The 15,003-nt window shown below is 45.3% G+C and overlaps 1 protein-coding gene across 1 annotated transcript in view; it reads right to left on the bottom strand.

The window, feature by feature from the left end:
- The window catches only part of Pld1 (phospholipase D1), a 198,071-nt gene that overhangs the window by 123,410 nt on the left and 59,658 nt on the right, over positions 1–15,003 (bottom strand). The window contains exons 2-3 of the mRNA XM_051156998.1: positions 5,463–5,653; positions 4,907–5,034 (exon numbers count right to left, since the gene is read on the bottom strand). Coding sequence (XP_051012955.1) covers positions 4,907–5,034; positions 5,463–5,622 — 288 coding nt within the window. The 5' untranslated portion in view covers positions 5,623–5,653. The remainder of the gene's footprint in view (positions 1–4,906; positions 5,035–5,462; positions 5,654–15,003) is intronic.

The raw sequence follows: 15,003 nt of genomic DNA, 5'->3' as shown, positions 1-15,003 counted from the left end.
CCCCCACCTCCTACTTCTCCCCTCTTTTCCCTTCCTCATTTTTTAAATAACCTGCCCAGTCCAATTTGTGCTGCCCATGTGCTCACATGAGGGGCCACTCACAGGAGAGTGGCGGACCTACCAGAGGCCATACCCCTAAAGAAAATTAGCTCTCCCTCTCCTAGTGCTCACTGTAAGCACCACCTCAGTTAGGGAGCTGGACATAGGGTCCATTGCACTTAACAGTTTTTTTTAAAGGTACCTAATCACAAAAGTATTTTCTTAAGTGTTCACATGATAAATTACATGAAACAAACATGTGTCACACAAACGCCTACAAATTCTTTTCCCTCAATGTACACACACTATACCACATCCACACTCCTTTCACACTGGAAACGAAGGAAACAATGGGGCCGTGGTAAGCACTGAGGGCCCTGGTCACTCACAGACAGTGGAGACAGTGCGGATGGAGAGGACCAGCCTCGTCTACACAAAGCCCTGCAGGAGGCACTGCCAGGGCTCAAGAACACAGAGAAAGTGGCTGCAGTGTTGAGTACACAGTACCTATCACAAGCATGAGTTTGTCAGTACTAGTGTTAAGTCCCTCTAGGAAACACAGAGGATAAGTACTGTTAGACCCAGTGTTCAGATAAGGGCACAGAAACTGAGAGGTTCAGCAACCTGTGTAAGATGTCGAAGCGAAGACATAAACTCAAGCCTGCAGTTCAGCTCCAGAGTTTGTGCATTCAAGCCCTATGCAGCATGCCTACCATCTAAAAGCTGGCAAACAAAATAAAAGGTGAAGGGCATCTTAGAGATGTGGCTCGTCAGAGAAATGCAACCCTAAACCAAGGAAAAGCCTACAGCAGAGCTCAACTCTTCAGACGGCTTACAGTAAAGAAACCCAATGTGGAGACACAGGCCTGTAACTCCAGCACTCGGCAGGTTGGAGTTCAAGGTCAGCCTCAGTTACAAAGCAGTAAAATGTAAGGGCTGGCTGGACTTCAGGAGACTCTCTCTGAAAGAGAGGGAGAGCAGGAGAGACAGAGACACAGAGATGGGGGTGGAGAGGAAAGAACAGAGCCCGGAGCACAGGATGGACACCATCAGACAGATCATGCCTCTACACTAGCAGGGCATCAGAGCTGCACAGCTGCCTCCAAGAGACTGACACTGAGCCAAGGTTATGGTTCTCTCTCTCTCTCTCTCTCTCTCTCTCCTCTCCTTCTCTCTCGCTCCTCCTCTCTCTCTCCTCTCCTCCGCTCTCTCTCTCTCTCTCTCTCTCTCTCTCTCTGTGTGTGTGTGTGTGTGTGTGTGTGTGTGTGTGTGTGTGTAGGAAGAAGTCAACGCAGCCTACTCAGTCGTGACTAGGACTTAACCTGAGGGACAAAGGTCCCCATTCTCCAACTGCAAGGCCTGAGTACTATGAAATCCAAGCAGCAACAAGCAAACAGACAGTCTCCCCAGCCAATCTGTTTCTACATACTCTGCTTTGCTCTGAATTCTAAATCCTTTCCAATGTTCAGAGAAAACAGAGAGGGTGGAGTCTCAGACACTGGGGGTGGGGCTCCAGGGACCAGAGGTAACACCTGGAGGACTGAGAACAGACTCCAGGGGACAGGAGAGTGGGGTCCCAGGGACTGGAGAGTGGGGTCCCAGGGACTGAAGAGTGGGGCTCCAGGGACTGGAGAGTGGGGCTCCAGGGACTGGACAGTGGGGCTCCAGGGACTGGAGAGAGGGGCTCAGGAGACTGAAAAGTAGTGCCCCAGAGACTGGAGAGTGGGGTTCCAAGGACTGAGGATAAACCAGAGATAGAGTTTGCCAGCCGAAGTCTCTCAGCAATGCTTCTGAGTATAGCTCCTTACAATCCAATATCTGGACTTTTAAAAAAAAAAAAAAAAAAGAGATAAGTAGCATTTATATTTTCTTCCTAAAGGAGCCTTAGGAAAAGTTAAGTTTCTCTTGACTTGTATTTGGCCTTCAGATAGAATGGATATTGAATGAGAAACAGAAACAAAATAGAATGGCATGGGTGCTCCTAGGTAGGTGAAGGGGACGATTTATTGTAGATAAAAGGAAGAGCATAACCAGAGGCAAGGTCATCTGGAGAGTCAGAGTGGACATGACCCCGGGCTATGTGAGGAGCAGGGAGAGGGGACAGGGGAGTAAAGGGTAGATGAAGAGGGGGCAGGTAACCAAACTGGCTGGAATATACAGTGCAGGGCATCTAGAGAAAAGGCAGTCCAGCCTCTGGGCTGCAGAAGCTTAGGATGTGGCGGGCAGGGTCTATGCTAACCACACCCTGTAGCAAGGTAGAGACTGAGGGATGCTGGGAGAACCTGGTGGCCAGCTCTGCTTTGATATGTTAAATAGGCAGCTCAGTTAGCCTTTTGTCCTAGGTTTCGCACCTCACAGATATAAACCAAAAGCCCAAGTGAAAAGAAGTACTAGAGAGACAGGCACCTTGCCAGTTATTAAATTAATAAAGCACCTTGAGTAATATTGTTCTTTTGTGTTTGTTTCTTTTCATGCACTTACTTAATTTTATGTCTCTCTTTGAGCGTGTGTGTGTGTGTGTGTGTGTGTGTGTGTGTGTGTGTGTGATATAAGCCAGGTGGAGATCAGAGAACAACTTCCAGGAGTCAGTTCTCCACTCCCTCACCTGGTTCAGAGATCAAACTTAGGTTCTCAGTCTTCTCAGCTTTTACCTACTCGCCAGCCCTTGAATGCTATCCAAAATAAAAATAAAGAAATGCCAATACAATTCCGTACAGACCTTGAAAGAACAATTCTCAACTTCATAGGGAAAAACAACAACAAAAAGCCTGTATAGCTAAGACAATCCTGTAAAATAAAAGATCTTCTGGAAGAATATCCATCCCTGATCTCAAGCTGTGGTATAGAGCAACAGAAATAAAAACCATGGTACTGACATAGAAACAGGCAGGCGGATCGATGGAATCGAATTGAAGAACGAGAAGTAAACCCACACACCTATGGACACTTGATTTTTGACAAAGGAGCCAAATCCATACAATGGAAAAAAGATAGCATCTTCAACAAATGGTGCTGGTCTAACTTTATGTCTGAATGTAGAAGTATGCAAATAGACCCATTTTCTCACCCTGCACTAAACTCAAGTACAAATGGATTAAAGGCCTCAACATAAAACCAGACACACTAAATCTGTTACAAGAAAAAGTAGGGAAGACCCTAGAACTCATTGGCACAGGAGACAACTTCCTGAACAGAACACCAACAACTCAGGGTCTAAGATCAACAATTAATAAATAGGACCTTATGAAACTGAAAAGCTTCTGTAAGGTGAAGGACACTGTCAACAGAACAAAGCGACAGCCTACAGACTGGGAAAATATCTTCACCAACCCTACATCTGACAGAGGGATATTACCCAAAATATATCAAGAACTCAAGAAATTAAACACCAACAAACTGAACAATCCAATTAAAAAACAGAGTATAGAGCTAAACCGAGAATTCTCAACAGAGGAATATCGAATGGCTGAGAAACACTTAAAGAAATGTTCCACGTCTTCAGTTATCAGTGAAATGCAAATCAAAAGGACTCTGAGATTCCATCTTATACATACCAGAATGGCTAAGATCAGAAACTCAAGTGACAGCATATGCTGGCAAGGACATGGAGAAAGGGAAACACTCCTCCATTGCTAGGGGGAGTGCAAACTGGTACAACTACGTGGAAATCAATCTGGTGCTTTCTCAGAAAGTTGGGAATAGTGCTACTTAAAAACCCAACCATACCACTCTTGGGCATATACACTAAAGATGCTCCACCATACAACAAGGACATTTGCTCAACTATGTTCACAGCAGCTTTATTCATAATAGCCAGAAACTGAAAACAACCAAGATGTCCCTCAACAAAAGAATGGATAAAGAAACTGTGGCACATTTATACAATGGAATACTACTTGGCTATTAAAAACTTCCTTGTAACGCCGAGTGTGGTAGCACACCCCTTTAATCCCAGCACTCGGGAGGCAGAGGCAGGCAGATTGCTGTGAGTTCGAGGCCAGGCTGGTCTACAAAGTGAGTCCAGGACAGCCAAGGCTACACAGAGAAACCCTGTCTCAGAAAAAAAAAAAAAAAACTTCCTTATAATTTGCAGGCAAATGGATGGAGTTGGAAAAGATCATCCTGAGTGAGGGAACCCAGACCAAGAAAGACACACATAGAATATACTCACTCATATGTGGATATTAGCCACATAATACAGGAGAATCACAGTATAATACATAGACCTAAGGAAGCTAAATAACAAGGAAGACCCTAATGCTTGATTCTCATTCAGAAAGGCAAACAGAACAGACACTGGAAGAGGTTAAAGAGAGGGAACAGGAAGGGAGCCTATCATAGAGGTCCCCTGAAAGACTCCACCCAGCAGGAGATCGAAGCAGATGCTAAGACTCAAAGCCAAACTTTGGGGTGGAGTACAGGTAGTCTCATGGCAATAAAAGGACCTGGAGGGGACAGGAGCTCCTCAAGGACACCAACGGAGCCAATGAATCTAGGCACACAGGGGTGAGGGTGGGCATGCTGTAGAGGCTGATGCACCAACTCAGGACCATACATGGAAAGGAACTAGACCCCCTGCTCAGGTGTAGTCCATAGGTAGCACAGTCTCCTTGTGGTTCCCATCATACGGGGAGTAGGGGCTGCCTCTGACATGGGCTCTGGTACCCACGCATTGATGACTTCTCCCTGGCAGGGAGGCCACAGAGGAAAAGGATGCAGGCAGCCCAGATGGCACTTGCTGGACTGAGGTCAGATGATAAGGAGCCAAAGCCCAACCAACAGCATCACAGCCAGATGTGGAGTCAGCGTTGGTTAGGGACACATAGCGGATAAAAGGGAAACCGGATGAACCCCGAGGTGCTCTGACCCTTGTCGTAGACGTGAAGCGCTCCACTTCCAGGACTTGCGCTTTTACGGGACAGCCAGAGAGGTAGGTCTGGATGTTGGGCTCCTTAAATCCTTGCGTGTTGTAAATAGAAGAGAATGGGATGCACTCTGCAAAGGACAAAGGTCAAAGGTCATTCCAGCAAGGGACTGGAGCAGCAGTGCACCTCGTTAAGATGGGGCTGATGAGAATGGGCCAATGGGTGAAGATGCTGCCACCAAGCCCGAGGACCTGAGACTTTGATCCAGGAGACCCACATGATTGTCTTGGGAAAGGAGCTGGCATATTAGGAGAGAGGGTCTCAGGACCAAAGGAGCCACCCATGACTGGGGCCTTGAGGTGGGCGAGCATTAAGGGACATTAGATGATATCAGAGATAATGTGATGGGGACGTAAAAAGGAAGAAAGGCTTCTTTCTGAAGTCTGGAAAGGAACTTCACTGAGAGATATAGCTTAAAAGAGACAGGGGACAAAGATAGGATGATGGGGAAGCTCAGAAAAGCGCATGCTCAGAAATCCCGACAGCATCTGTTCTTACCTTCCTGAGTCTTGGGGTCTCCTGAAGAGGCATCGTAATCCACCTCCTCTCCCTCAAAGTGGAGTTCCCGCGTATCCAGGTTTTCTATGAGATTGCTCATGTCCGCAGCAATCTTCTGCAGCGCAGAAGTGTTAACTCTGGGCTCGCTCTTCAGTGACATGCTAACTTCTGACGGGGTGAAAGCAGAGGGGCTGGGGAAGAGAAAAAGGCGTCACTCAGACACACGTGGCTGTGGGAATCCTTATCACGTGATTTGAAACCAGGCGTAAATAAAGCATATACAAAAACAAAGGGGCTCTAGGAGAGGCTCGGCTACCCCAAACCACCACACAGTTGATTTTGCAGCAACTCATTCAAACAATTCCTACCTTGCTGGAAACGGGGAGCTAAACAGTTGTAGAGAAGAAAAATAAAGCAACACCGCATGGAACGAGATGCCAGCATTTCTCTCATCATATTTTATGCACTTGAATAAATGAGGAGAGACTAGAGCGAGAGTTACTGGAAATGCCTTTGCAGAGAAAACGGTGTGCTTCTTTACTTAATAAAAGTGTTCAAATTAGGAATACAAACACAGTCCAGTACAGAGGGCATACCTTTAAGTCCAGCACCTTAGAGACTGAGGCAGGCACATTTCTATGAGTTCAAGGTCAGCCTGGTCTACAAACTGAGTTGTTCCAGGGCAGCCAAGCCTATACAGCAAAAATCCTTTCTCAAAATAGATAGATAGAAAGAAAGATTAAAAGAAAGAAAGAAAGAAGCTGGGCGTGGTGGCGCATGCCTTTAATCCCAGCACTCAGGAGGCAGAGGCAGGTGGATCGCAGTGAGTTCAAGGCCAGCCTGGTTTACAAAGAGAGTCCAGGACAGCCAAGACTAACACAGGGAGACCCTGTTTCGAAAAAAACAAAAAATTTTTTAAATTTAAAAAAAAAAAGAAAGAAAGAAAAGAAAAAGAGAGAGAGAGAAACAAAGAACAATGCATGTAAAATGTATAATATATGTAAAATAAGCAACACTTTCCTAAACAAACTCAAGGGGGTTTCCTACATACAAATTGGGATGTTGATTTAAAGATCATTTTTATACCCGATGAGAGAGCTTGGTGGTTAAGGGAGCTTGCCGCCCAAGCTTGGTGACTTGAGATAGATCCCAGAACCCAGGCTGCGAAGCCAAGTGCTGCCACCTGAAGCCCTCTGACACTCACACGCATGCCACGCACACGCAATAGTGAAAAGGATAAACATTTGTGAAAACATAACCTTTCTATATTTTCTCTGGACCTGTGAGGTTTCAGCTGTGGTGTGTGTGTGTCTTGAAAAGAAATGGATTAATATACCTAAAGATACCAGAAGTGCTAGGATTATTATTTCTCTGCCCCCCTCTTTTTTTTTTTAAAGAAAAGCTGGTTCCATTTCATCCTGACACTTAATAACATGAGTCACTGCACATCAGTATCCAGGGAGAAGACTTCATATAGATTTTATTTTTCATTTAAAATATGGAAGCTTAAGCCTTGAGCACTGTTGTCAGAGCTGCATGAAAAGTCCGTAAAGCCCGATGTAGAAATCATCTCGGCTACGGCCAGGCCTAAGCTGGGAGGAGGCTCACAGAGCTGACACCGCTGCATGCGATCACTTTCTACTCTATCTCACAAACATTAACTTAGCATTCACTGTGCGTGAGAAGCAATGATGGAAGGTATAAAGAGGGGGCCTGGGAGACAGTCTAGCGAACATAGTCACTTGCCGTGTGAGCTTGGCCAGCTGAGTTCAGCCTCTGGAACCCACAGTGGAGAGAGAGAGAACCAACTCCTGGACGTGTGCAGTGATACATGGACATTCATACACGTACACACACATACACAAGTTCACGCGCGGGCTCGCACACACGTGCACATACACAGGGACAGGAAATTGGAAGGTGAGTTAAGGAACACCTGTTGTGTGGGTTGGGGAAAACAGTAACATAACCCCAAGTTCATCCCAGGCCGCCTCCAAGGGCTTGAACCACCTGAGAACAGACCACCATGAGAGGACAAAGCCTGACTGGGTTCTTTCCTGCAGGTTCTACGGAGAGAGGCTGGGTGTGCCATGTGGAGCCAACTTAGGCAGCGCTTATGAAAACAAGTCTCCAAAACCTAGATACTGCTGTGTCTGGCCGAGAACTGTTGGAAATGCAAAGACGGGGTGGAGGAAAGAAGTCCTGGCTTGCCCTGTGTATCATAGTTTCCTATGAACTGGGTACCCAGCACCTCCTCTCCCCCTCCCTCCCTTCCTCCCTCCCTCCGTCTCTCTCTCTCTCTCTCTTTCTCTCTCTCTCTCTCTCTCTCTCTCTCTCTCTCTCTCTCTCTTTCTCTCTCTCTCTGCTGACTGGAAGGAAGTTTAAATTTGAATTGGTACCTCACCATTGCCAAATTTCCAAATTCTCTCTCTCATTTTTGGAGATGTGCACATTGCTTGCAAGTGCTGATACGCGGCCATATCCTGAGGCGTGCCTTTGTACATGCTGACTGTCATGGCATGAACAGGAAATGAAATTTTCCTACAATTTAGTGTTCACAGGACAAAGTCACTTTAGGCCTCGGGTTCTTAGCTTCCTCGTCTACAAACTTTACTCCCAGTGTCTCTTTAACAATAAAGCCTTAACTATATACAAAAGATGCCATAAAGATATTTTAGACTCCATGATCACTTAACTGACTTAACCACCTTCCTATCTCCAGGAATTACTGTAAGTAGTTTTACGTTTAAATAAGATGGTAGGTGACAGAACGCTTCTCAGCCTAAATAATCTAATTAATGTTTGTTCAGCTTCCACTGGGGATGTGTTGCCTTGGGCCAAGGTTAAAATATTTGTTTCCTTTTCTCCTAATCCAACAAAGAGCCACTTGTGAGATGCCAACCAAGAGCCAAGTTTTGCATTATTTAAAAGACACGGTAGTGAGAAGGGGAAATGAGATAAGAAAAACCAAGAAATTACATATTGTTGTCATTTGTTAATTTTTAATGATTTTAGACATTTTTATTGATTAAATAGATTTATGGTTAACTTTCCTAACTTTCTCAGCAGAGTAAAAGGGGGGTTGGGTGTTCCAAATGACCTTCCTTTTCTGCAAAGTACTAAAACGCTTTTTAGAAAGTAGTTAACATACAGAAACCAAACTGTGTTGGAGTAAGTAGGATAAAAGCATTAGCTTGGGCTAAAATAAGTAGCTTCTTTCAGGCTGAGAAGGAAAAAGGATGATAACACATGGAAACTGGAGGAAAAATGAGAAAAGAAACAGCAAAAGAAAAATATTATTTACGATAAAGCTCCGATTGCATGATAGGCATAATCATAGCACAATTGTCTTATTTAATACATCCTAAGTGTGATTGCTCTATGAAACTTAGGTGTTTGTCCAGGGGCACTCAACTTGTGTCAGGGACACCTTTTATAGTTTTTAAGATTTGTTTTTTTTTTAATTATATGCATATGTGCATGCCTGTATTGAGTAATTGCACATGAGTGCTTGAGGAGTCCAGAAGGAGGCATCAATTCCCCGGGGGGCTTGGACAAGAGGTGTTGTGAGGCACCCTCCGTGGATGCTGGGTATTGAACTCAATAGTCCATGCTGTCTGTCTTGGTCAGTATTCCATTGCTGTAAAAAGACACCATGGCCATGGCTACATTCTTATGAAAGAAAGCATTTTAATTGGGACTTCATCACAGCTTCAGAGGTTTAGTCCATAATCCTCGTGGCAGGGGCATGGCAGCATGGAGGCAGACGTGCACTGTGCTGGAGAAGTGCCTGAAAGTTCCACAACCAGACACACAGGTAGCAGGAGAAGAGAGACACACTGAGCCTGGTTTGGGCTTTCGAAACCCCAAACCCCAGTCCCAGTGGCACACTTCCTCCAACAAGGCCACGCCTCCCAATCCTTCTCAAGCAATGCCACTCCCCAATGGCTACGCATTCAGATGTATGAGCCTATGGGGGACATTCCTATCGGAACCACCACATGCTCCTAACTACTGAATGATCTCTCCTACAGAGGGTTGATTCTTTAAAAGCACTCACACTGGTTCTAACATATTACAAAAACTTGGTTACTGAGGTTCACAAGCATTTGCTTTATTTTATGGCTTGAATGATTAGAAATTTAATCTTTTTTACGAAGTCTGCTCTTCGTGATAGCAGAAGGGGCCCTCTAGTTTAAATACCGTACCTTGGGAAGGATGATCTGAACACAGTCACTACAGCAATGGAAACATGTCAGGACAGCTGCCTGAACTTCCAAGATTCATAACACATGATAATAAGAAATTTTAGGGGACCCAAAGAGTCTGCAGATTTATACATCAGATGGCAAAGGTTTTTACCTCTAACAGTAGGAAATAGGAGGCATGATTTGACTTTGCTGCCTTTACTTGGTTCTTCACACAATTGCATGAACTGTTGTCCCACAGTTTCATTGCTAGTATTAGTTTTTGAAATCAATCGGGGAGGTCATGTTTGTTCCTATACTCAAAAGTCTTCGCTTGCTCGTCAGTGTGGTTTGTTTGTTTGTTTGGTTGTTGGTTAGCTGGTTTTGGTTTGGTTTGGTTTGGTTTGGTTTGGTTTTTCGACACAGAGTTTCTCTGTGTAGCCTTGGCTGTCCTGGGCTCACTTTGTAGACCAGACTGGCCTTGACCTCACAGTGATCTGCCTGCTTTTGTCTCCCAAAGGCTGGAATTAAAGATGTGCGCCACCACTGCATTGCGTTATTTCAATTACAGTGGTCTGTCTTGGAGGAGAGCAGCTGCCATAGTTACAGCCTGAGTTACCCAGGAGTGGCATAAACCCTCCAGTGTTTACATCTGAGATAATGCAGCTCTTTCTGTATCTCTTTTTAAATTTAAACTATGGGTCTTTATCTCCCTATGTATACAAAGAAAAGAAGCTGCCAGTGAAGAGATAAGGGCAGCTGGGCTGTAATTCTATTTGCATGTGTATCTGGGATGGAAATAAGGTTGCTTTTCTTTCTTTCTTTCTTTCTTTCTTTCTTTTTTCCTGGATTTCAATACTAGAATAAAAACTCTTTGCAGCAGCTATTTAATAACCTCATCATTCAGTGAAGGAAGCAGAGAAATAGGCTTTTCTCCTCAATTCTCAATTTTCAGGACCAGGAATGAGGACAGGTATTTTCTTTCTTGCATAATCAATGCCCATTAGCTAAAATAACAGTCATGCTGCCAGCTGTAGGAACGGATGCGAAAGTAAATATTAGCCTGAGTTAACATTTGCTAAGTTTGGCCTACATGCCCGGCACTGTACAAAGATACCAAGTCCAAAATCATCTTCGGAGATGGGTCCCACTAGCAGCCGTACCACACCTGCAGAGGGTCCCATGGCGAGTGAACTGCAGTCACATTCTGCAGTGCACACGCCTGTCCCCAGCAAGAGATGGGGGTCACTCCTAGGGAAGAATGGGCCAATGCCAGAACCTCGCAGAGATCACAGAAGCCCTGCTCAGCAATTGTTTTTAACTGAGGTGAGCAGTGAGCTGTCCACAGAGAAGCTGCCCTCTACAGGCCATCTAATACGGGCCTCAGCAAGATGTCCTCCTTGTGACATGCACTGGCTTCCTGGTGTCAAAAGACTCTAAGAAGATGATACCAATGGTATGGATCATTGCCAACCAACATAGAGACCTGCTACGGGAACGTAGTGCACCAGGCTTTTGCAAAGGTCTCCTCCTATATCACCCCAAGTAGTCATGGCAACAGCTTTCCAAACTGGTACCACTGTGACTTTCATGATGCCAATAATCATACAAGCTGGCCGTCAGGAGGTCGGGACACCAGCTTGCAGCTGGGCTGTGGCTGATCTGAAAGTCACAAGCTTGTTTCAACTATATCCTGCACCTCAGCCAGGGCAAGAAGAGCAGACAGCGAGGGACCACATACCCCTCTGCTGCTCAGAGCCTGCTCTTCTGGCTAGCTCTAAGTGTGATTCCAAGCCCTGCCTTCCTTCACAATGCAACATCAAATCTAACACTGGGAGCCCAGAACGATTCCCTCGCTGTTCCTGTCTGGCTGACTTCATGGCAAACCCTTCATAGGAAGTGTCTAACAATGGGAAGATTTGCTCCCATAGGCATCAAGTCTAGAGACGATGGCAATAAGAAACCTCAGATGACCACATTCATAAATACTCAACTTTTTATGGCCCAAGAATTGAATACTCATACACTGTGTTTCAAGAAAGGATGGTACCTGTGGCTGGAGAGATGGCTCAGTGGTTAAGAGCACTGACTGCTCTTCCTGAGGTCAGGAGTTCAATTCCCAGCAACCACATGGTGGCTCACAGCCAGGTATAATGTGATCTGATGCCCTCCTCTGGCCTGCAGGTGTGCATGCAGGCAGAGCACTGTATACATAATAATAAATAAATAAATATTTAAAAAATAATAATAATAAAATAAAATAAAATAAAAAATAAAAAAGGATGGTACCTGTACATGAATTTATGGGGAAAAAGCTTTACTCTTGTGAAGAAGTTATACTGAGCAAGGTTATATAAACATCTCAGCAAGACACACTGAACCCACCAATGCTTCAGTGGATGGAATAAATGCATCCCCCAACACACAAATAGTACTCACCTCTATTAAGATGACATTTAAAAACATGCCTTGCAGTGATTCAAAAACTCCAATAAAACCATTCTCACAATCCATGATGTTCCTTTTGATAAGCACATATAACGAAGGGTCAGCAAGGATGGTGGTGACGACGGGCAAAGCAGCCAAAGTTGCCCCTGCCACTTGCCTGTGATTTGCTGTCAACCTGGCCCATAAATGGCAGCCATGGTGTAGTCGATATCATGGAGAAATCTCTACATATCTGGGGGATGCTCCCCTGTGCAGCCCAAGCACTGGACCCACTACATGTTCAACCAAAAGAAAACCACTCTGGACAACTTCAGTACCAGCAGCAGCTGAGCTCTGGCCAAACCTCAGGCGGCCTACTGAGGACTTGCAAGCCGGACTCCCAAACCTGGCTCTTCTAGACTGAGAGCAGTGTGGAAAACTCATACTCTTTACAAAGCTTATGCTGTTGAAAATAAAATAAGAAACGTGTATGCGAGCCGGGCGTGGTGGCACACGCCTTTAATCCCAGCACTTGGGAGGCAGAGGTAGGCGGATCGCTGTGAGTTTGAGGCCAGCCTGGTCCACAAAGTGAGTCTAGGATGGCCAAGGCTACACAGAGAGAGCCTGTCTTGAAAAACAAAACAAAAACAAACAACAACAACAAAAAAAGAAACGTGTATGCATACACATACGGTGAGGGAAGGAGTATTTTCTAGTTGAAGTGGTTAGCTAAGATATTTTTGAGGCAGTGTCTCAGGTAGCCCAGGCTGCCCTTGAACTCCTGTTCCTCCTGCCTCCATCTCTCAAGTGCTAGGATGACAGGCCTGGTAGTTTTGAACTATTTCCACTATGATTTCTTCTTTTCCTTAAATGTGTGCCTGTGTCTTTTACAGACAGCCCCGTTTGATAGAACTTCATTCTCTTGTGTAGACTGCTTATCAATGAAATTTTTCCCAGGTATCTGAAATCTGATTTCATCCAAAGGAATGGACAAACAACCCACATGGCCACAAGTGTAGGCAACACAGAGAGCATTTTCAGTGACCCAGCAGGTTCACCCACGACCCAGAGGAAGCTGGCAGATGTACATGTGTGGCCTCATGCAGGCATTCTTGGTGCTCGTTAGCTCTCAGCCTTTGTCCCAAGTGTTGAGAAACAAAGGAAAACATCCATTTAAGCTTCCTGAGGCAGCATAGTACTGGTACGTATGTGACTTTGAATGGAACGACTAGAAATCTGACCCGCCTTATGCTAAAATGAGCTACCACCATGTCTCCAGTCTGGAACCTGCCATGACTGGTCTTGGTTATGAAGCTGAGACCCTGAGAAGAGAAAACCGAAGTTAGAGGGCTGCCTCCATTATATCAGCCAGTAGCGATGTCCATGAGGGTTGTGCTGGCTGGGCTTATGTCAACTTGACACAAACTAGACTTATCTGAAGGAGGGAACCTCAACTGAGAAAACACCTTCATAAGATCCAGCTGCAAGGCATTTTCTTATTGGTTGATTTGTGTGTGTGTGTGGGGGGGGTGGTTCCCAGCTCATTGAAGGTGGTTCTATTCCTGAACTAATGGTCCTGGGTTCTATAAGAAAGCAGGTGGAAAAGCCATTATAAGCAAGCCAGTAAGTAGTACCCCTCTATGGCCTCTGCATCAGCTCCTGCCTTCAGGTTCCTGCCCTGCTAGAGTTCCTACCCTGACTTTCTTTGATGATGAACAGTGCTGTGGAAGGTATAAGCTGGATAAACCCTTTTCTCCCCAATTTGCTTTTTTGGTCATGGTGTTTCACCACAGCAATAGAAACTCTAGCGCAGTATTATCTTAACTGTTGAATGATGTGGTTACACCCAGCTTAATGTGAGCAGTGCCATTGCTGGGCAGCCCATCTGGGGGTGTGTAAGAAGGCTGGCTGAGCAATGGAAGCCAGCCAGGAAGAAGCATGCATTTGTGCCTTGGCTTCCCTTCGTGACAGACTGTAAAGTGCAAGAAAAAAAAATCACTTTTTTTCTCTCAAAACTGTAACAGAAAGCAAACAGGAGAGCCAGTATCCTGTGTGTAAAATAGAGCTCAGGTTAAAATGGGCTCTGTTCTAAGCTAGCAGCCCTTCTGAGTGCTGTGAGACCCGCCCAGGCACAGGGACCAGCAGTAAGGACTGGGTTTTTAGGAGGATCCGGTGTTGTGTACTATTGAGCCATCCAGGAACGGAAGAGATAAAAGTAATGCATGCACGTGCCCCTTTTCCACTACAGACGCAGAGCCGAGGAATAAAGTGTAATTGTGTCACAAACATTCAGTCAAGGGCAATGGTGTCAGGGGAGAACAAACAATAATGAATGTAGGGACATCTCCAGTGTCCAGGAATGAAGAAACAGACTAAACTGGGCTGGGTGCCGCTCGGCACACTAGCTGCGGGGGCAAAGAGGTTTTCTTTGTTGCTGTTGTTTGTTTGTTTGTTTGTTTGTTTTTGAAGCAAGGTCTCATGTAGCCAAGAGCACTTCGAGCTCACTATATAGCTAAGGACGACCTTAAATTTCTGTCCCTCTTGCCTCCACTGTCTGCCTCCAGGCCAATTTTACGTAGTGCTGGAGGTGGACCCCGAAGCTCTGGATTAGAACCCAGGACTGAAAAACCCAGTCACACAGACAAGCCAGCTTGATGTGAGAATATCTGAGAAAGCATCCTGCATATTATGTGTCGTCACAAACATCAAAGGCAGTCATGAGTTACCTTACTTAAAGTATGCAGGATGAAGAGGAGGAGATGAGGGTTAAAACTTTACTTAAGGGGCCAGAGAGCTGGCTCAAGAAGTAAAGGCAACTACCATGAAAGGCTGGCCACCATTGGTGGATTCCTGGAGTCCACATAAAGATGAATGAAAAGACCAATGTCACAGTGTCCTCTGATTTCCCCATCTGTACCATGCCACAT

This window comes from Acomys russatus, chromosome 15 (assembly GCF_903995435.1).
Source record: "Acomys russatus chromosome 15, mAcoRus1.1, whole genome shotgun sequence".
Lineage (NCBI taxonomy): Eukaryota > Metazoa > Chordata > Mammalia > Rodentia > Muridae > Acomys > Acomys russatus.
Note: the sequence above shows the minus strand (reverse complement) of the source record. Positions and strands in the feature narration are given on the sequence as shown.